A 23,836-nucleotide genomic window follows, 5' to 3' on the forward strand; every position below is an offset into this window, starting at 1 on the left:
ATTCATAAATGAAAAGATTGAGTCATTTGCATCAATCTTTTAATTTTGGTAAGTCAAAGCCACCATCATCAAACTTAAAATACAAATGACAAAATGTTATTTATGATAGAAGGAGGAATACATAAAAGCATTCTCAAAGTAAAACTGTAGGAAAATGACTAATATCCAAGAGCAAAGAAGGATGTAAGCTGGCAGTTTACAAAAGATGTCAATATGAAAATAAGTTTATCACTATTAAGAAATGTGTCCCAAATTAAATAAAATAATATTTTTTCATGCACATTGGTAAAAAATTTTAAACTGAAAAGAACTAGTTCAATTTGTGGAAAATAGTGTCCCCTTGCACTGTTGATGAGAGGATAAATCGGTATAGCTTTTCTGGAAGGCAGTATTTTAAGAGTTAAAAAAATATTCACATATTTTAACAAAGTAATTGCATTTCTAGAAATTTGTTCTTCTCAAATTGAGTTATTCAGAGATTCGGCTAAAGGACTGTTTGTAATAGTAAACATGTAGAAACTTTTTAAATTTCTTAAAATTAGAAGAATAGATATGTGTGGTATAGCCATATAATGTAATATAGTATGGTTTCAGTTTTATTTTGACCAAAATAAATGTAAGTAAGCAGGGGGGGAAATGATTAAAAAGGAATCACCTAAAGTTTGAAAGGATGTGGATTTATGGATGATTTTTAATTTTCTTCCTTAGATATTTTGTTCATCTTTGTAGATTTTCTACAGTTAACTTTCACTTTGTAAGTTTACTATCATAATGCATGGACGAGAAGTTTTAGATTTGGGGTGAGCATCAATAAAGTATACAAGAGTAACCAGTTCTGTTTTGTGAATTCTCCAGTTGGGGGGGGCGGTGGTTGTTTGTTTGTGGTTTTGGTTATTGCATCAGCTTTATTGACATATAATTCACCTATCATGCAAGTCATCCATTTAAAGTGTATGTATGATTTTTTCATTATACTCAGGGTTATCCAGTCATCAACACGGTCAATTTTATCACATTTTCATTGCTCCAAAAAGAAATCCTGTACTCCTCATTCCTCCCTAACCTCAAGCATAAATCTACTTTCTGTCTCTATTGGTTTGTCTATTCTGGACATTTCATATAAATGTTGTTTTCAAAGTTCACCTGTAGTACTTATTAGTACTTTATTCTTTTCACGGCCAAACAATATCTCACTCTATCCATACAAAAGTTTATCCATTTATCAGTTGATAGACATTTGGGGTTGTTTCTGGTTTTTTATATTATTGTGAATAATGCTGCTGTGAACATTTGTATACAAGTTTTGATATGGACATTGTTTCCACTTTATCATAGGTACATTGCTAGGAGTAGAATTTCTGGGTCATACAGTAATTTGAGTTTCTAAAAATTGTGTTTTCAAATTAACTTCTTTCTTAACCCTGTTTCTGACAAGTAGTTTATGTTCCTCATCTCCTATACTTCTGACAGATAAGTGGCTCAAGCCAGGGCCAATTCCTTTTTTCTTTCTATACTTACTCCTTTAATGATGTCATCAGACTTAAGACTGTAAATTCTCAAATAAGGATCTTCCTAGACCTTGGGCTGAAACTTCAGACTTTGTATATTCAGTTGCCTAATCGACATCTGTACTTCCTTGCATAATAAGTATTTGAAAGTTAACAGCTCCAAAACTAAGTTCCTGGTCTTTCCCTCCAGCCTGACCAACTCACAGTTCTTCCTCATATTAATTACTTGTCATGCTATTCTTGCTTATGCCAAAATTCCTGGAATCAGTCTTCTTTCTCTTCCATATGTATCCCAAACCCAGTCCATCAGCAAATTCTGTGATTCTGCTTCAAAATAGAACCATCATCAAACCCTACTTGTTCCCCTTTCGGTGCTGCGTGTACCATGCTTAGTGGCTCATTCGTGTCCGACTCTGCAGCCTGATGGACTGCAGCCCACCAGGCTCTTCTGTCCATGGGGTTCTCCAGGCAAGAATACTGGAGTGGGTAGCCATGCCCTCCAGAGGGTCTTCCTGACCCAGGGATCAAACCCAGGTCTCCTGCATTGCAGGTGGACTCTACCATCTGAGCCATAAGGGAAGTCCAAGAATACTGGAGTGGGTAGCCTATCTCTTCTCCAGGGGAACTTCCCAACCCAGGAATCGAACCAGGGTCTCCTGCATTGCAGGTATATTCTTTACCAACTGAGCCACCAGGGAAGCCCTTTGGTAGAGATTATGATAAAATATAAACCAGTTTGTGGCATTCTTCTTCCTCTCTTTTACATATATATATATATATATATATATATATATATATATACATATATACACACACACACACACACACACACACACACACGAGCGTGTATGTATATATATGTGTATAGGCTGTGCCAAGCAGCATGTGGAATCTTAATTTCCTGACCAAGGACTGAACCTTTGTCCCCTGTATTGGAGGCACAGAGTCTTAACCACTGGATCTCTGGGAAGTCCCTATGGCACTGTTTTTAACCAACCCAACCCAAACCCCCATTTTCTCTTGACAGCATCCTTCTACTCTGTTCTACTTCCTACTGACCTTGCTGCAGCCACAACTTCCTCAGCCTGTTTCTGCCTGAGGTCTCTGCAGGTACTGTTTTTTTCTGCTTGCTTTTCCCAGGTTTTGATGGACTTTACTCCCTAACCCTCAGCTCCTCACCTGGATATTATTTTTTCAGTGAAGGCTTCACTGACTGCCATCTTGAGTAGTGTATCCAGTTCTCATCACTCTTAATCCTCCTCCTCTGCTCATTCTCCAAAGCATTCTCTCTCCTTTGACATGCTGTATATTTTGCTTTATCTTTATCTTGTTATTATGTTCTCACTCCTCCTCTTTTAGACTGAAAGTTTCTTAAAGACATGCATTTTTGTCCACTTTGCTCATTGCTATCCCCAGCATAGTTCTTAGCACTAAGCTTCCCTGGTGGCTCAGATGGTAAAGAGTCCATGTGCCAGTGCAGGAGATGTGGGTTTGATCCCTGGGTCTGTAAGATCCCCTGAAGAAGGAAATGACAAGACACTCCAGTATTCTTGCCTGGAGAATCCCGTGGGCAGAGGAGCCTGGTGGGCCACAGTCCATGGGGTCACCAAAGAGTTGGGCACAACTAAGCGACCAAACAACAAGAAATATTGTTGAATTAAAAGTTCTTCCAGTCTTTTTTCTAGTCCTTTTGATAAAGTCAAGATCTAGCTTTCTTAGAGACCATAACTATGTTTCTGTTTTTTCCTTATATCAGCATTTACTGATTATACTAATTACTACTAATTACTTACTAATTTCCCCATGACATTAAAACTACATGAAGTACAAGCAGCCCTCTCTTTGCGTGTTGTAGTACACACAAATTTCAGTTGCCACAGTTCAGTTAAATGGCATGAGTATCCCAACACACAATTCAGATTTCCATTACCATGTGTATTAACTGTGAGTAGTTGCATAAAATACAAACAGCTGCTAACTCCTCAGTCCACAGAACACTGTGTCAATAACAGATGCACATCATAACCCGTTGTGACATTTCAAAGTGTTGGTGACCTGGTCAGTGTGCATCTCTTAGTTCATGCATGTACAGCAAAACGTGTGTTGTGTTGCCTCTTTGATCCAGTGATATGTTGGAATCTGATCCAAACCTAGAAAGGCATATGACAATTTTCCAGTTCATAGAAGATATGTGCATCATATATTATAAGACTTTCAAAGAAGACAAGTGCTAGTTTTATGACTCTTAAGGTTTTTTTTTACAAAGAACATTTTAATTATTAATGCTTTAAATTACAGTGTACTAAATAAATACTAGTTTTTCTATTTCTTTCATTTCACTAGACATTTATAAGTGATAGAAAAGGAGTTTTCAGTGTTCTGACAAAAATTTCTGAAAGTCAAAGAATAAATCAGTTTTTCCCATTGATTAAAATAACTACATGGTTTCAGCTTGCAGTCATTTCTTTCAGTTCTGTACTACCATGCAAAGTAAAAACTACATGTATTATTTGCAATGGTTATATGATACTCCACTGTATGAATATTCCATAATTTATTTATCCATTTCCCTGTATAAGTGGTTTGTAATTGCAAACTATTGAAGATAATTCTGAGTAAATTTTTAAGATAAATCTTTATATATTTTTATTGTTTCCTTAGAAATAGAATTGTAAAACTATAACTAGTGAGTAGAAAAGTGTGGGCATTTTAAAAAATCTTGAATATATAGTACCACATTATCTCCTAGAGCAATTGTACCATTTCACACCCCCATCAGCAGTATGTATATCTGTTTCACCATGCTGTATTACAAGTATTACTTTTCAGATCTGTACGAATTTGATAGCCTGAGAATGATGTCTCACTGTAATCTTATTTGTATTTCTTTGCTTGCAAGTGAGGTTAGGTATTTTTACATTATTTGCTGGCTACTTTTATGAAGTGCCTTCAAGTTCTTTATTTTTCTAATAAAGATTGTTCAATTCTCTGTCTTTCAATAATGAAATTTATTTTATGTTAATCCTCTCGTTTTAATGATTATTAATTTAGTACCTGTTCATCTTAACAGTTATAAAGAGAAAAACTCATACTTAGTCATACTTCTCAGGTTTTCAAAATCCTACTTAAAAATTTTTTCACTAGCAATTTTTATTTTTATGAAATTGAAGTATATGGCGGACATTGTTATATGACTAGCAATAAGTTGTGTTAGAGTTCTCCAGAGAAGTAAGACCAACAGAATATATATAAAGAGGCTTACTTTAAGGAACTAGCTCACATGATTGTGGGGCTAGCAAGTCTGAAATATGTAAGACAGGCTGGAAATTTGGCTGGAGTTGATGCTACAGTCCTGAGGCAGAATTCTTTCCTCTGGAACCCTCAGATTTTCCTCTTAAGGCCTTCAACTGACTTAAATGAGACTCCCATATTATTGAGGGTACCACCCTTTACTTTGGCTTCCCTGGTGGCTGGCTTGTTGGTAAAAAATTTGCCTGCCAATGCAGGAGACATGGATTCAATCCCTGGGTTGAGAAGAGCCCCTGGAGAAGGAAATCACAACCCATTCCAGTATTCTTAGCTGGGAAGTCCCATGGACAGAGGAACCTGGTGGGTCACAAATAGTTGGACTTGACTTAGCAACTAAACAACAAAAATACCCTTTAAAGCCAGTTAATTGTAGATGTTAGACCACTTCTACAAATTAGCTTCATGGCAACACCCACGCTAGTGTTTGACTAAATAACTGGGTACTATAGCCTAGCCAAACTGACACATAAAACTAACCACTAAAGTAGTTCTGGCTACACTTCGTTGGAAGTATAACCAGGCTGAGATGCTGTGGTTTGACTTAGTAGATGAAGTCAAGTTATTACTGCTGGATTTAACATGACCAGATGGAGTGACTAATAATATTCTTCATGAAGAGAGTTGGTCTGATTGCCCAGTGTCCACCTTGAAACTTTCTGAAGCTTTCTTCTTTAGCTTATTTTATACTTATTAAAAAACTAGATATCTTCGTCAGTGTCCCAAACTAACTAAAACTAAGTGGGCTGGATGTCTAGGATTGGTTTATACTGGGTCAATCAGTATGAAGAAAGTGCCTCTAAAGCATGCTGCTTTATTCTTGTCTAGCTTTGACATCACAGCAAGAGGCTGAAAGAGGGGGAAAGTGGAAGACCCAGCAATCCATCCCAGGGCTTGGCCACACAGGGATTCACATGCAATGCTTCTTATCAGTCTAGACTGGATGGTTAAGTCTGATCAAGGACATGGTCATGTAGATCCTCTGCCTGAACACTCATACAGGGACATTTTAATATTCAAGAGCTTATCTGATCCTAGGAATTACTGCTGAATTGTCTTATCCTGCTATTTAATGAATTAAATCATTAACCAGTGCATAGCACAAACACACAGAGAAATTGTTGACTGATGTCTCATAAGAATTAAAAAAATAAAAAACAAGATACCTTTAAAGTCCCCTTTTGGCTACTCTTCAGTATTACTAAATACAGAAGTGTTTTTCATACAGACGCATACACAATAATCCTGCTTCCTTAATTTGGACAGGAAGTTGGATAAAAACTATCCTTTTAATTATCTGTAAGCAAAATTGTAAAGCAACCTACTTGAGAGAGATGCTGCTGCTGCTAAGTTGCTTCAGTCATGTCTGACTCTGGGTGACCCCATAGACAGCAGCTCACCAGGCTCCTCTGTCCATGGGATTTTCCAGGCAAGAGTACTGGAGTGGGTTGCCATTGCCTTCTCCTTGAGAGAGATGACGTCATAAATTTTAAATATTGTTTTATAACAGACTGGTAATTTATACATTTATTGAAACGTGCTTAAGAGAATTCACAAGTAGGTAAAGTCTAGTACTTTGTGTGCTTCAGGACAGAGACACTAAAATGTTACTAAGAAATACAGTGTGATAATTGATTTGAATTATGGTCCGGGTTAGTCTCAGGTCTTAGAGCCACCTCAGCCTGAGCTGAATCCTGCTTCTACTGCTTATGAGCCCTGAGCCTTAGGCTAGTTACTTACCCTAGTAGTGCCCTTCTCTTAGGGTAAGACATTTGTGTGAAAGGCACAGAGCAGATTGGCATATAGAAGTACTGTTATTGTTTCTTGGGATCAATTTGAAGTAATGGCGCTGCTACTTCTAAGATTAAGGGAAAACCTGTGAAAACAGTCTGTTTCTTTATATTTTAATTAAAATTTTGTTTCAGTGAGTCTTCCCTGTACCTATCTCCTTTTCTCCCTCAGTCAAAAGGAAGCGTTTCGGCCCTTTCTCCCATGTAGGCCTCTCCCTGAGGTTTCGGGGTCTCTCGCCATTCTTGGGCCTTCCTCACGCTTCTCAGCCTCCTTTCCTAGACGTCAGTGGGTCACATCCGCCACTTGTCCTGTAAGACTGACTGCTGTGCGCCCTGGGAAGGAAGCCGTGCTCTGTGGGGTCTCACGTGTCCTACCTAGGTCTGAAAGGCGACTCTCGCTGTAATACTGTTTTTTGTGTGAAAAAATTTGCATTTGTCAGTTATATAAATAAAAACAATTCCATCAGTGTGAAAATTTCTCTTTGATCTCCTTTTAAAATTTTAAAGAGATGAAAGTCATTATTAGTAAAATACTGTATGAAAAATCAAAGTGAATGAATATAATTTTTGTGTAATCTGTGTCTATATGTTGTACATCCTTGTGGCTTATAAAGAATGTCATAAGATGTGAACTTTTTCATGGAAAAATGAAAGTTTTCAGAAGTACTTAAATGACTATATCTTATTTTTCATGGGTACCATTTTTCTCTCATACTGAGTTGCAGAGTTAATTAAAATACTTGAAGGAAAACAAAACAAAACAAATTTTTAGTTTTAAAACTTTTTAATGATATTGATACATTTATTTAGTCAAATATTTGTCAGCTACCTATGTTAAGGAAAGCTTATGCTTAATACTTTTATGATAGCTGTATAAAGTATAAAATTCATGTATTTTTGCTTCAAGTGAGTTGTAATTGCCATTCTTTGTATGTTTAAAAAGTTTATTAGATAATTGCATTTAAATCAACAATAAGCTTTAATTGCTATTTTCTCAAATTAGAGCCTGTAAGGCCATGTCTACCATTATAGCAGAAAGAGAAGAACTAAAGACCCTTTTGGTAAAATGAAAGAGGAGAGTGAAAAACCTGGCTTAAAGCTCAACATTCAAAAAACTAAGATTATGGCATCTGGTCCCATTACCTCATGTAAAAGAAATGGGGGAACAATGGAAACCGTGAGAGCTTTCTTTTCTTGGGCTCCAAAATCACTGCAGATGGTGAATGCAGCCATGAAATTAAAAGACTCTTGGGCCTCGAAAGAAAAGCTATGACTAACCTAGACAGCATATTAAAAAGCAGAGATGTCACTTTGGCAACAAAGGTCCATCTAATCAAAGCTATAGTTTTTCCTGTAGTCAGGTATGGATGTGAGAGTTGGACTATAAAGAAAGCTGAGTGCTGAAAAACTGATGCTTTTGAACTGTGGTTTTGGAGAAGACTCTTGAGAGTCCTTTGGACTGCAGGGAGGTCAAACCAGTCAATCCTAAAGGAAATCAGTCCTGAATTTTCATTGGAAGGACTGATGCTGAAGTTGAAACTCCAATACTTTGGTCACCTGATGCAAAGAACTGACTCATTGGAAAAGACCCTGAAAGATTGAAGGCAGCAATCAGGAGAAGGGGAGGACAGAGGATGAGAGGGTTGGATGGCATCACCGAATTGGTGGGCCTGAGTTTGAGCAACCACTGTGAGTTGGTGGTAGATACAGAAGCCTAGTGTGCTGCAGTCCAGAGGGTCACAAGAGTCAGACACGACTGAGCAACTGAAGTGAATTGAAGGCCATGTTAGGATTCAGTTCAGTTCAGTTCAGTCACTCAGTCGTGTCCGACTATTTGCAACCCCATGAACTGCAGCATGCCAGGCCTCCCTGTCCATTACCGACTCCTGGAGTCCATGCAAACCCACGTCCATCTAGTCGGTGATGCCATCCAACCATCTCATTTTTTGTTGTCCCCTTCTCCTCCTGCCCTCAACCTTGCCCAGCATCAGGGTCTTTTCAAATGAGTCAGCTCTTTGCATCAGGTGGCCAAAGTATTGGAGTTTCAGCTTCAGCATCAGTCCTTCCAATGAACACCCAGGACTGAGCTCCGTGAGGATGAACTGGTTGGATCTCCTTGCAGTCCAAGGGACTCTCAAGAGTCTTCTCCAACACCACAGTTCAAAAGCATCAATTCTTTGGTGCTCAGCTTTCTTTATAGTCCATCTCTCACATCCATACATGACCACTGGAAAAACCATAGCCTTGACTAGATGGAACTTTGTTGGCAAAGTAAAGTCTCTGCTTTTTAATATGCTGTCTAGGTTGGTCTAACTTTCCTTCCAAGGAGTAAGCGTCTTTTAATTTCATGGCTGCATTCACCATCTGCAGTGATTTTGGAGCCCAGAAAAATAAAGTCAGCTATTGTTTCCACTGTCTCCCCATCTATTTCCCATGAAGTGATGGGACCAGATGCCATGATCTTAGTTTTCTGAGTGTTGAGCTTTAAGCCAACGTTTTCTCTCTCCTCTTTCACTTTCATCAAGAGGCTTTTTAGTTCCTCTTCACTTTCTGCCATAAGGGTGGTGTCATTGGCATATCTGAGGTTATTGATATTTCTCCCAGCAATCTCGATTCCAGCTTGTGCTTCTTCCAACCCAGCGTTTCTCATGATGTACTCTGCATAGAAGTTAAATAAGCAGGGTGACAATATACAGCCTTGATGTACTCCCTTTCCTATTTGGAACCAGTCTGTTGTTCCATGTCCAGTTCTAACTATTGCTTCCTGACCTGCATACAGGTTTCTCAAGAGGCAGGTCAGATGGTCTCATAGTCTCATCTCTTTCAGAATTTTCCACAGTTTATTGTGATTAACACAGTCAAAGGCTTTGGCATAGTCAATAAAGCAAAAATAAATGTTTTTCTGGAACTCTCTTGCTTTTTAATGATCCAGTGGATGTTGGCAATTTGATCTCTGGTTCCTCTGCCTTATCTAAAACCAGCTTGAACAGCTGGAATTTCATGGTTCACGTATTGCTGAAGCCTGGCTTGGAGAATTTTGAGCATTACTTTACTAGCGTGTGAGATGAGTGCAATTGTGTGATAGTTTGAGCATTCTTTGGGATTGCCTTTCTCTGGGATTGGAATGAAAACTGACCTTTTCCAGTCCTGTGGCCACTGCTGAGTTTTCCCAATTTGCTGGCATATTGAGTGCAGCACTTTCACAGCGTCATCTTTTAGGATTTGAAATAGCTCAACTGGAATTCCATCACCTCCACTAGCTTTGTTCGTAGTGATGCTTTCTAAGGCCCACTTCACTTTCCAGGATGTCTGGCTCTAGGTGAGTGATCACACCACCCTGATTATCTGGGTTGTGAAGTTCTTTTTTGTACAGTTTTTCTGTGTATTCTTGCCACCTCTTCTTAATATCTTCTGCTTCTGTTAGGTCCATACCATCTCTGTCCTTTGTCAAACCCATCTTTGCATGAAATGTTCCCTTGGTATCTCTAATTTTCTTGAAGAGATCTCTAGTCTTTCCCATTCTGTTGTTTTCCTCTATTTCTTTGCATTGATCGCTGAGGAAGGCTTTCTTATCTCTCCTGGCTATTCTTTGGAACTCTGTATTCAAATGGGAATATCTTTCCTTTTCTCCTTTGCTTTTTGCTTCTCTTCTTTTCACAGCTATTTGTAAGGCCTCCTCAGACAGCCATTTTTCTTTTTTGCATTTCTTTTCCATGGGGATGGTCTTGATTCCTGTGTCCTGTACAATGTCATGAACCTCTGTCCACAGTTCATCACGCACTCCGTTTATCGGATCTAGTCCCTTAAATCTATTTCTCACTTCCACTCTATAGTCATAAGGATTACTGACCAGTTAATTATGCCACCTTAAAAATCTACTGGACTGGGAAGCTAACTTACAAAGTTGATGTACTAATTCTTGGTCCACACTGGACTCCTGCACCCCATGTTTTATCCAGTAGTCACCGGACCCTGATAGCCTGGCTTAGTACATTCAGCCCTTGTTACTTCCAGATTTCATATTTGCAAAATCTGCCTACTCACTAAATTCATTTGCAACCTCTAAGTCGGTACAGTGCTTTCCTATTCATTCATGTATGGCATAAGGAGGCAATCTGAGTTGGCCCAACTGCATGTTTCCAGCTGAGGTTGAACAAAGGACATTCTTTTTGTTTTGGGTCTCATAGTGTAAGCATGTCCATTTTGCAGTCCATTTAGTGCTATGTATCTTGCATTTTTACTGTTTCTCCATTTAAAATGGCCTCAAGTGTAGTGCCAACTTGTTGTTAAGTGTTTCTAAGTGTAGAGGGGTGTTGATATCCATTATGGAGAAAATACTGTGTTAGATAAGCCTCATTCAGACATGAGTCATAGTGCTGATGGCTGAGACCTCAGTGTTAATAAATCAACAGTCTACATGTTAAACAAGTCATCTTTAAAGAGAAGTATATATAAACCAAGGTTGTATATTGATCAGTTAATTAAAATATGTGACCAGAGAATGGTAGGAATACAACCTTGTGTTTCCTCTACAACAGCAGTTCCAGATTCTCTTAATTCAGTGTTCCTGGAAAAGTTACAGAACATAACCAGTGTAGATAATGAGATAATGAGAGCTAACTATATTTATGCTAAAAGCTAAGATTTTGATGTCACTTTAGTGGTTTTTTTTTTTTTGCCCATGCTTTGTGGCATGTGGTACCTTAGTTCCCAGACCAGGGATCAAACCTGTGCCCCTGCATTTGGAGTATGGTGTCTTAACCACTGGACCACCAGGGAAGCCCCAGTCTGGTTTTAATCTTTAAATATTTTCTCATGTTCAAACCGTGCTCTTCCTCTTCAGGACTGCTGCAGTACTTGCCTACTCAAGGTACAGACATCCCTCTCAATCTACTATTTTAATAATGTGGCATAATAGGATCTAGGACTGGATTGGGTGGTGAAGAAGTAATTCTGAAACAGAAGAAAGTCTTTGATTTTTGAGAAATACAAGCTTTCCAAAGAGGCAAGTATTTTATTAGATTGTATTTCAGCATCATAATAAATGTAGGTTCTCCCAGAGGATATTTTCAGTATCAATAGTCACTGAGAATTATTTTTAAAAAATAATTATTTAATGATCATTTAATGATTGAAAGATTGAGGTCAGGAGAAGGGGGCAACGGAGGATGAGATAGTTGGATGGCATCATCTTTTCAATGGACGTGAGTTTGAGCAAACGCAGGGAGATGGTGTAAAACAGGAGAGCCTGGTGGACTGCAGTCCATGGGGTCACAGAGTCAGACATGACTGAGCAACTGAACAGCAATTGTCACTGAGCATCACTTTAAAATAATAATTATTTAATGAATAGATTAAATTACAATTGAAATCTAGAATCTAGATAACAGTATCTTTTTTTAAAAAAAAAACTGCATTATTTTAAATAAAACTTTAATTCTTGGCCTTCTCATGTCCTTTGTTTTAATGGCATGCATTCCATATCTTACTGTATGAAATCTAAAATCAGAACTGCCCAAAAAATTTTCCAGGGTTCTTTGTGTTTAGATTTTGTTACTGTTTTTGTGGTGATTCTTATTTCTATTCTTTTGTCCTCTTAAATTTATTTCCATGGTTTTCTTGACCAGTTCTATACTACCCAAGAACTCAGGTGTTTGATATTTTTAGAAAATTTTAAAGCAATGTAAAATGTTTTCTTCTCTAAATTTATAAAACTGATGTTGCAAGTCGTGAATTTCAGCCCTGCTTCTGCAGTTGTTTAGCTCTTAGTTAAAGAGATCATTTAACTCTTTTGATGCAAAAACAGACCAAATGCTGGAAATCTAATGTGTCTTATAAATTGCAGGGTTTGATGCCTCGTTCATTCGCTCAGTCTTGTCCAACTCTTTGCAATCCCATGGACTGCAGCACTCCAGGCTTCCCTGGCCATCACCATCTCCCCGAGCTTCCTCAAACTCATGTCCATTGAGTCAGTAATATCATCCAGCCATCTAGTCCTCTGTCGTCCCCTTCTCCTCCTGCCTTCAGTCTTTCCCAGTATCAGGGTCTTTTCTAATGAGTCAGCTCTTCCCATCAGGTGGCCACAGTATTGGAGCTTCAGCTTCAGTTCTTCCATTGAATATTCAGAATTGTTTTCCTTTAGGATTGATTGGGTTGATCTCCTTGCAGTCCAAGGGACTCTCAAGAGCCTTCTCCAACAACACAGTTCAAAAGCATCAGTTCTTCAGCGCTCAGCCTTCCTTTATGGTCCAACTCTCACATCCATACATGACTACTGGAAAAACCATAGCTTTGACTGTAAGGATCTTTGTTGGCAAAGTAATGTCTCTGCTTTTTAATATGCTGTCTAGTTTTGTTATAGCATTTCTTCCAAGGATACCTAGGCATAGATTAATATTTTATTTCAGAGGAGTCAAATGCTTTTCGTCTCCGCTTTCCTCCCCTCCACTGAGTCTTAGTCTGACCTCCCCTTGCTTCAGTTTACCCATCTCCTGGCCCATTGTCTCTGGGTTTACTAGTGGCTGATAGGGGATTAGAATCCTGTTCTTTCTCTTCTCAGCCTTAGAAACATGAGTTGATTTCCTCATAAAAGTTCTATTCAGCTTACCAAACCTCTTTGCAAGCCTTTATTATCAGACTGTGCGGTAGGTACCAAGGGTACAGAGATGAAAGGAAACCATTCCTCTGACCTTAATCTCAATTTCTAATCTAATAAAAAAGATAGACAAATAACAAGTAATTGTAATAGAGTATTATAGTTACAATAGAAGAGATACGTGCCAGGGTGGGGACAGGAGTCATTTGTTTTGCACCCTTCAAAAACGAGCATTATTAATTATATTTGAGTAGCTAAGAAAATAGAGGCAGGGGTACTCCTGGCCCCGAGTTGAAAAGAATGACTAGTAGTTTACCAGAGCCAAGTGTGGAAGATGCCTACAGACACAGCAGGGGCCTTGCAAATGCCCATTTGCACAAAGGAATGTAGTAGTATGTTCAGAAAACTAAGAAGTATTGCGTATTGCCAAAGCATAGGATGTGTGCTGCTGCTGCTAAGTCGCTTCAGTCGTGTCCGACTCTGTGCGACCCCAAAGACGGCAGCCCACCAGGCTCTCCCGTCCCTGGGATTCTCTAGGCAAGAACACTGGAGTGGGTTGCCATTTCCGTCTCCAGGATGTGTGCTAGGTACTAGATTTTGGAGGGTTCTATCTGTATGCTGTGCTGAAGAATTTTTTTTTAATGTATTATGAAAATTCAGATATACAAAAGGAGAGAATAAGATAATAAACACCCATGTACTCATCACCTAGTTTCATTATTTATCAACATCTCCCTGCTCTTATCTATCTTGGGTTTCCACCACTCATTTTTAATTTTAGTATTTAAAAGCAGAGTTCATACACTTGAAGAATTTCAATTCTGCACAGTTGAGATTTTAAATAAGGTATCAAAAAACTGAAGTCTGCAGCTCATCAAGGTTTCTCTTGGGGTTATGTGGAAGACAGATTGAAAAGAAGTAGAACCAGGGGCAGGGAACAGTTAGAAGATAATTTTATTTAAATCCAGGCAAGAAATGCTGAAATGCATCATAGCAAGGAATAGATGGAGAGAAGTCATTATAAGAGAATGGTCTGAAAAATCACCTTGGGGAGTGAAGGAATGATGGGGAAGCTTTGGACAGCTTCTTAGCCAAGATGGGAAGTGTAGGTGTTTGGTCAGGTTTATAGGGAACAGTGCTCATGTTAAATCTCCAAGTAGGAAAGCACATTTGACTGTAGACACAGAACTCAGAAGAGAGATTGGAAAGCTGTTCATAATGTAGGTGATGGTGGCCATGCATATAGGCAGAGCATCTAAAGGGAGGACAGGGGCACCAACAGAATCTGAGAGGCAGGCCTGTGGCCTCAAGGGCCCTGACATCAAAAAGGAAATTGATATGGAAGTGGTCAGCCAGCAGAGTGACTGGCAAATTGTGAGGAAGTGATAAATGTGAGTTTTTTTACTTCCTTTGCTTATGTATGGTGGTGCTCTTGCTTCCCTTTAGCCTGCAACTTTTCATTATCTCTATCCTAAATTCATCAGACAAACAGAATCTACGTCTTTAATGGACATTTAGTATATGCACATTCATCCTGTTTATCCCTATTAGCTTACAAGTCCTTTGAGGGCAGAAGGTATGTATTCATCTGAGTGTCTTCATTTCACCACTTAATTCAGAGCTTTGCATGTAACAGATATGTTGTATGTATTTATAAAATGAGTTAAGTTTCTGACTTCTTCCCATACCTTTGGTGTGTGTTCACATTAAGGGCCAGCTGTGAGTATATATATTTCATATCACCTCACTTCTCCAGTTTCACCCAGAAAACAAGCTTTTATCCTTTTCTTCCCTTTCAAATAGCATGCTTACAAATTTTGTTAGAATTTTTTTAAAAAAACATTGTATTTAATGTTACAAATTATTCTGTTTCAGAGCCACTAAAATGAATTAGAGCATTTAGAAATTCATTTAGAAAATGAAAATTATAAGTAATTTGGGGATCACATTATAAATTTGACCCTTGCTTCTGCTTTCTTCTCCAGGGTCTGCTCTCTTTTTTGAGTGCCCCACTCATAGGCGCACTGTCTGATGTGTGGGGAAGGAAGCCCTTTCTTCTTGGCACTGTCTTCTTCACCTGCTTCCCAATTCCACTGATGAGAATCAGTCCATGGTGAGTGACTGGGCCCTCCATCATGACTGTCTGTTTGGGGTCACATATGGACAATACGTCTGCAGAGCACTTTTCAACCTTTGCAGAGCAATTGTACCTGTATTTTCATTTGAACTCTTTGCTAATTCTGAAAACTAGTACGCAGTTGCCATCATGCCCATTTTATAAATGAGGACATGAAATTAAGTCTAAGATAGTTACTTAGGTGAAGAAATAGAAATAAAAGTAGTCTCTAAGGGCAGTTGTTTTTGTCATGAGGTAAGTTACATGATTGGGTCCTGGGAGGGGGCAGACAGTCTCTGTACTCACTCAGTTGTGGCTCATTTGACTTTGCAGATGTGTAGTTTTTGTCAGCTCATGCAGCGATCCCCAAGCTTTTTGGCACCAGGGACCAGTTTCACAGACAAGGAGGGGTGGGTGTGTGTTTCCGGTTGTAATGCGAGCAGTGGGGAGCCATGGGGAACAGTAGGTGAAGCTTCTCTTGCTCACCTCTCACTGGGTGGCCCGGTTCCTAACAGGCCACAGTCCACTGCCTGGGGGTGAGGACCCCTATCCTAGGGCACTGCCATGAACATAGTTTGCATTAAAAGTCAAGAGTCCAACTTTTCCTGATGGTCCAGTTGGAATTCTGTCTGGCAATGCACGGGAAGTTAGTTCCATCCCTGGTCCAGGAAGATTCCACATGCCCCTGGGCAGGCAGGCCTGTGTGCCACAACTACTGAAGCCTGCGTGCCCTAGAGCTGCTGCCCCGCAACAAGCCACCGCAGTGAGAAGCCCACCCACCACAGCTGGAGAGTAGCCCCCACTCACCACAACTCGTGAAAGCCTGCATCCAGCAACAAAGACCCAGTGCAGACAAAAATAAATTAATTTTTTAAAGGGGGGCAGGAGTCACTTTAGTGTGTACTGTATTATGACCAGTAGCCTATTCTAAATTATAATGTGAATTTTAATTTGATCTTATTTTTTCATGATAAATGGGGAGAGAATAATTAGCATGTAATAACCAAGGTTATTTAGTTAATAAAAATGTGTTGAAATTTGTACCTGAGCTGTAACTTAGTTTTTCTGGAGCCCAAAGAATGATATTTTGGCCAGAATTCCTGTTGCTGAGATGCTATTCCTATGTGAATAACACAGTTTAGAATGAAAGGGTCTTTTGTGTTCCAGTCATTTAGGGTTTAAATGCAATTGATAGATTTGGGGGATACTCAATGTGAATACTCTCATTTGGTTATCTGATAGGAATTTTATGTCAACATTTGTCATGTTCTAAATGTGTTGGGTACCTATAATGAATCATTTTGGTTCCTACCAGATAAATTTTTATAAAATACTTTTTGGTATTGAATTTTTCTGTTCAAGAACAAGTCATGCTTTTCTGATGCATTAGGTTTTTTGTATTTTCAGTGTCCTCTCAATATCTTACAATTGTTTTCTTTATAATCTTAAAATGATTTTATCTCTTCTCTCCAGTTTTCATGCTGCTGCTTCTGTTGCTTGTATTGACTAATGCATAAAAATCTTTTATTATTGTTAAATAAAAGTGCTGATTATGGACCTATCTTCCTCATGTATATGAAGGAAATTTTATGTTTCATCCTTGAGTATCAAACTAGCTTTTGGGTTGAAAAATACTAGTTCCTATTTTGTTTAGAGATTTTCCTTTTTAAACTCAAGGGAATATCAAGTTTTGATGCCATTAGTATCAGTGGAGATGATTTGAATTTTCTCCTTAAATCTATTACCATGATTAATTATATTAATAGACTTCTAATATTGAAACATCATTACATCCTAGAATTAAAACACTACTTTTTGTTCTATGCAATTCTGTTGGCTAATATTTTAACTAGATTTTTGTTAAGTGTCTATTTTATATGGTAGAAATTTTTTTGTCTTATTAATTTTTAAAATGCTTCCTGCTTTTGTGTATATGTATTTTTCTCAGCTAAAACTTCAGAAATTTAGAAAGGTTTCATTTCTGTTCTGGCTGCCATTAAAACTAACTTTACTGCATATTCCTACTTTTTCATTTTTTTTAACTGTATGTACTGACACCCCTTGAGCAATGACAATATTGGTATGTTTCTACTTACTCTCCATCTTGATTATAATTTTATTTGTTGTCCTTTATATCTTTAAATATACATGTATTTTTACAATTTATATTTTGGTTTATAGCCTTTACATGATATCTTTGGTTTTGATTATAAAAGTGTGTATATACTACTTCTCTTATGAATGCTTAAAATAATCTTTTTATAGGTGGTATTTTGCAATGATTTCCATATCTGGAGTCTTCTCAGTCACGTTCTCTGTCATATTTGCCTATGTAGCTGATGTCACTCAGGAACATGAGCGAAGTACTGCTTATGGATGGGTAAGATAATAGATTATGTTTTTTAACCAGAGAAATAATAAATACTCTACTAAAAATTTACTAGAAAGTGAGCTTTTATTAAAATAGTATTAATTATGTAAAGAAAATCCAAAACAGTTGAAATTAAAAAGGAGACTTGTGAGAAACTAAAAATAGCAAGATAGAAATTGCTACTGATTTATCCTTTGGTTTTAGTGTTGGAAGATTGGCAGGATATGTGAGTTGTCACTTGCAAAGTTTTTTTTAAATTTGGTTTGATTTGTTTCTTGTTAGCTGATCTCTTGAGGAACCATAAACAGTAAACAGTTGCTACAATCATAGATCTCTGTGCACCTAATTAGAATTGGAGAGGTGATAGAACCTCAGTTATGTTAATTCATTGTCACTGTATTGCAGGTTGTGTGACTCAGACACTTATTTGAAATGTAGCACTACGGAAAAAGGGCTACATTCATTCAGGAAATAATTGTTGAGTCAATAACAAAAGTTATAGGAGACCTTTTTGGGGTAATTGAATATTAGAAAGTCACTTATAATTTTCTTAGGCAAGATATTTGCGTTGTGATTCTGTAGGAGAAGAAAGACCTATAAAAGATGGCAATCTGAAGCCATTTAGGTCAGAGTATCACAACTCTGAGAATTACTTAAGTGGTTCAAGGGGGAAAAGTGACAGGTGAGCATTTGTGGGCATGTGTCCATTGTGTGAACCTCTTGGGGTATGTGGGTATGAACAGGGAAAGTTTTCCCTTCTTCCCTTTTAGGTTCTTTGAGTTAAGGGAGTGAAAGTCGCTCAGTTATGTCCAACTCTTTGTGACCCCATGGACTATACAGTCCATTGAATTCTCCAGGCCAGAATACTGGAGTGGGGTAACCTTTCCCTTTTCCAGGGATCTTCCCAAACCCAGGGATCAAACCCAGTTCTCCCGCATTGCAAGCGAATTCTTTACCAGTTGAGCCACAAGGGAAGAGTGAGCAAAATAATTAAATTGACATAAAGTTGGGGAGAACCTGGAGAAGAAAATGGCAGCCCACTCCAGTATTATTACCTGGGGAATCCTGAGGAGCCTGGTGGGCTACAGTCCATGGGGTTGCAAGAGTGAGACACGACTTAGCAACTAAAACCAAAGACAGATTAATAGGAGAAAAACAAATTTAATTTCATATGTGTGGGAGTCTGACAAAGATGTGAGAGACTCAAGAACTGTCAGTGGTTGAGGCTTATTATACCATCCTGACTTAAGGAGAAAGACTATAGGGGTCTGGGACTTCAAAGGGAAGGAAGATAATTCACAGGAAGATGAGGAGAGAAAATCAAATGTTTGCCATTACATGTAGATAAGTCTTTCTCATATAAAAAGTTATCTTTAGTACTTACTATCTTTATCATAGTATTATCTTTCTAATATAAAAAGTTACCTTTAGTATTTAGTATCTAATGTAAAAAGTTTTTTTTTAATGTATTTAATGTATTTACCAGTATTTCTTGGCATAGGCCTCCTTTCTAAGTTCTTTTAGGTCATTATCAGTTAAGTTCAGTCACTCAGTCGTGTCTGACTCTTAGACGCTATGGACTGCAGTAGGCTATTCTGGGAAAGGTAAAAAGCTTTGCCTGAGTCTCCTGGGTCATAATTGCCTTCTGCTTGAAACAATCCACATGCCAAAGTGGCACATTTTGGGGTAGCTTATTTTGCTCCCCATTAGTGTACATTTTGTTCTTTCAACTCTCCTGTGTTTGAAATGTTTATAGTAAGAAGATGGAAGAAGAAAGATAACCTGACTGGATTGTTGAATGGTTGGAGAGGGACTGAATGCCAAAAACTCAGGTTATTTCTCTCCTGGGTCTTATTTTTTCTGTTAAATTCCACTTCCTGGAAGACAGTAAGCAGTCATTCAGTGTTGACTGAGTGAATAATTGTATGGATCAGTGATGGACATATATGCCAGTTACTGTTGTTCCACAAAACACAACAGTCATTTTTAGTTTGTTGACTTTAGACATCAGTAGTTTAAAAATTTCTCCAAGCCCTCTAGCTACTACTTGCTTCTCCTTCCTTCCTTCTTCCCTCCTCCCCTGAATGTTTCTCATGTCATGTCCTAAAACAGGGGCATCTCCTGAGTGCTGTGGAGGAGGACAGAGGGAGAAACAGATAGGAATGCTTCAAAGAAGGCAGGATGAATCAGCCATAGATTTTATGACAAAACCCACTGAAATGTTGTGAAGTAATTAGCCTCCAACTAATAAAAAAATTTAAAAAAAATAAAATAAAATAAAATGTAATTTAAAATAAAAAAAAAAAAAAAAAGAAGGCAGGATGTTCAAGGTGGGCTTTTGAGGGTTGGTCAGCAGAGTTGAGGGGTGCCAGAAGCCTCATTTATTGCACTTGTGAAGCTTTTCTCAACATTGCTGGAAACACTCATTCCTTTTCAGTTTTATTAGATTTTTGTTCTTTTGCCTTCATCAGAAAAATCCCTCACAAAGCTATTGTGCTAAGCCATAGTATTTAAGGAAGGATTTCAGAGACAGACAGTTATGGAACCAAAGTGATCATGACTTAGTTTCCCTATCTCTAGCTCAGTTCTTCATCTGTAAAATGCCAGTTATAATAATGCCTGTTCATAGGTATGTTGAGAGAAGTTAGTTAGAGGAGTGCCCTGCTGAAGTATGTCCTCCAGGCCATAAGGCTACCTGGACTGGATCATAGGACTCAGGGTTTGGCCAATGACTAACCTTTACATTTAACTCTATGTGTTAGATGTTGAGATGACAAACCTGAAAAAAGAAAAAGGAAAAAAGCTTGCTAGCTACCTTACAGATAAAGAATAGAATTATGATGAAAGAATTAAAAATGTCTTTTTGACAAATAATGACATATTTGTATGCTCTATGATCTTTACTTCTTTACACTTGGAATGCTATATAATTAAGGGCAGGAGCTCTGTTTTCTTATTTTTCTAGCACATATAAATGCTCAATAATTATTGAACCAGGGAATTCCTATTCCTCAAATTGGAATTCTATGTACTTCCTTTTTTTCCCCAAAAAATTTTTTAACTTTTGGCTTCTATAATTTTGGTATAATACTAATTTCCAATACATTGTATTTTTACAGTCACTCGGGGGTGTGGATGAAGGAAGAATATCATTGGTTACCCAGGAGTCATAATTTCAGTTATAGTTAATGATTTCTGTAGTTCCTATTAAAATCCATTAGAAGTTTAGATGACCAGCTTGTAAATGTGCTTTTTACACTCAGTCTGGTTGTAATTTGGAGGCTGTCCACTTAAGCTTCTGAACATTCAGACTACATTTCACAATAGAGAGAGCCTTCTACATGCTTATAGGGAAGCAGTGTGAAGAAGTGTCACATGGATTCAAGTTCTAAGTGTGATCAGTTGACTCAGTGGTCTTTGGTTTTAGGACGTTGGGGGTGACAGTATGACAGAAACTCCTAGCCCAGGGATTTCTCTAATTAAAAAGCTTTTGAGATCTCCCTCAATAAATCTTTTTGGATTTTTGTTGTTGTTGTTATATAACTTTTTCTAAGACTGCCAGGGATTTCCACCCCTAGTTAGTGCTAATGAAGTGGTAAAACAGTGCACAGTTTTGGAAGATGAAATCAAGCCTGGTTTCTGAGTAATTTGTTGATTTTGTTATCAACCCTGCAAAAACTTTTTTTGTTCCTTTCTCTCTATATCCCTGTTTCCTAATTACAGAAGATTAAAATATGTATGGTTTATTTGTGGGGAAGGTTTTATAATTTTTATTTCTAAATAAATCATTTTTTTATTCGTGTAGCTTTCTAGAGGTAACTTTAGAAGTTACCTCTAGAAAGCTACAAGAATTGGAAAGTTATTCAAATTAGTTAATAACTTGTGAGCAAATTCTTAAAAGAAAATTACTTTTCATTCTTAAAAGTTGTGTGCAATACAATTCTTTCGTCTTTTTAAAGTTAGAGAAGGGTGGTTTTAGATATGCACCTGTGGGTCCCTGGTTGGAAACAGGAATGTAAGTGTGTACCTGCTGGAGATGCAACCCTGGGTGAGAGTGTTCTTTCTCCATAGGTCTCAGCCACTTTTGCAGCCAGTCTGGTCAGCAGCCCAGCCATTGGAGCGTACCTTTCTGCCAGTTATGGAGACAGCCTTGTTGTGCTAGTAGCCACAGTGGTAGCTCTTCTAGACATCTGCTTCATCTTACTGGCTGTTCCAGAATCTTTGCCAGAGAAAATGAGACCTCTCTCCTGGGGAGCCCGGATTTCTTGGAAACAAGCAGACCCTTTTGCGGTAAATAAAAGCATGAAGACACTTTCCTAAATATCTTTCTAAACCATGCAAATAAATGTGCATTTCTGCAGATTCATGCATCCTAGCAGTTGCTGGTTTATTTTTTTTTCTAGTAAAAATAGAAAAAATATAATTGCAAATAAGGGACAGATGTGAACTGTAAACCAAAGAATATATAAAACTGATAATTCTTAAGAGTCGGACACAACTGAGTGACTGAACTGAAGTATACAGTTACCATGAGAGACAAGAGATGCACCTTTTGGTCTACTCAGACATCCTGTGTAGAAAAGGGTGTAAGGATTTTGGACAAAGGTATAATATTGAAAAAGTTGTCACTAGTCAGAGAATCTTGCCACTGACCCCATGCCTGGAGCACATGTATTTTTCTGCCAATTGTGTGGGCAAATTTATTATTAACATTTTAAAGAATAAATTTATGTGTAATGAAAACTCTGTAATGTTTGTGGCTTTAAAGGAGTTGTATTATGAGCGAAAAGAGATGAGATTTTCTTAAAAGGTTCTGGAGCAGTGTGTTTTTTAAAATTTTTCAGTATTTTCATAGTATGTTCAGGGTCTGTTTCAGTATGTGAACCAGTATTATTAACAAAGATGAGCAAAAAATTTTTTTATAAAGAAAAGGCTGTAATATTTGAAATATGTACCTCTGAAATTAGGACTTGTAATGTCCTTAGAGAGGTGGTAATAGATTTAATGTTAAGGCTCACTTCCTTTTTTAATCCATTCATATTTTGTTATCCACCTTAAGAAATCAAAAAACAGTGAAGCTGATATCCCAGAATATCAGTGACATCAGTATCTATTTGCTTTTTATGTTTCTGTTTCTGCTTATTTCTAGTCACTGAAGAAAGTTGGAAAAGATTCTACCATTTTATTAATCTGCATCACTGTTTTTCTTTCATACCTTCCTGAAGCTGGACAGTATTCAAGTTTTTTTCTCTATCTCAGGCAGGTGAGTAAGGAATGCCAGAAAATCAGAGATTGGGATCTGTCTTGAAGTGTTTTATGGAAAAACCCTGGGTAGCTCAGCTGGTAAGAATCCACCTGCTATGCAGGAGACCTTGGTTCAATTCCTGGGTTGGGAAGATCCCCTGAGGAGGGCATGGAAACCCACTCCAGTTTTCATGCCTAGAGAATTCCCATGGATAGAGGAGCCTGGTGGACTACAGTCCATGGAGTCACAAAGAGTCAGACATGACTGAGCGGCTAAGCACACAGTGCTGTAAGAGGAAAAACTGTGTTAACTTACTTCTAGTTGTAAATGTAGCTGCTGACATATAATTAGCAGTCAGGAGACCTCTAGTACAATAATTTTTTAAAATAAAATGTTTACTGTGGGAAAAATTTCCTTGAGAATTATGAGAATTACACAGAAAGAATTAGTAGAAACAGAATGTATTAAATCTTTGATAATACTCATTAAATTTCAGAGAGGTAAAATTTATTTCAGAAGTACCGTGACCCCTGGGTCTGATCACATCCAGTTTGCTTAGCCATCTACAGTAGGCCACTGTAGGGACTTTACTGGCAGTCCAGTGGTTAAGATTCCATGTTTCCAGTGCAGATGATGCAGGTTTGATCCCTGGTTGGGGAAGTAAGATCCCACATGTTGCAAACCACCCCCTCCTTCCCCCAACACACACACTCCCCACTAAAAACAAAAAAACACCACTGTGGACTTCAAGGTAGGTCACAAATAATGACCAAAGTAATCTTTTCTGTCTTCTGATTTTTCTCCCTTTAAAAGTTTATGCTTCATACTTTCCCCCAAAAGGGAATTGACTTAAGGCAATTAAAAAACGTTTACTTTTCCAACTGCTGTTTCAGGTCTCTGGGATT

General features: G+C 37.9%; 1 protein-coding gene across 3 annotated transcripts in view; it reads left to right on the plus strand.

Moving 5' to 3' along the window:
* Positions 1 to 23,836, plus strand: part of MFSD14B (major facilitator superfamily domain containing 14B) — a 121,425-nt gene that overhangs the window by 74,051 nt on the left and 23,538 nt on the right. For all 3 annotated transcript variants that reach the window (XM_043890847.1, XM_043890846.1, XM_043890848.1), the window contains 4 exons: positions 15,185 to 15,312; positions 17,581 to 17,695; positions 21,758 to 21,976; positions 22,836 to 22,949. In XM_043890847.1, coding sequence (XP_043746782.1) covers positions 15,185 to 15,312; positions 17,581 to 17,695; positions 21,758 to 21,976; positions 22,836 to 22,949 — 576 coding nt within the window. The remainder of the gene's footprint in view (positions 1 to 15,184; positions 15,313 to 17,580; positions 17,696 to 21,757; positions 21,977 to 22,835; positions 22,950 to 23,836) is intronic.

Source organism: Cervus elaphus, chromosome 29, assembly GCF_910594005.1.
Source record: "Cervus elaphus chromosome 29, mCerEla1.1, whole genome shotgun sequence".
In the NCBI taxonomy this organism is placed as follows: Eukaryota; Metazoa; Chordata; class Mammalia; order Artiodactyla; family Cervidae; genus Cervus; species Cervus elaphus.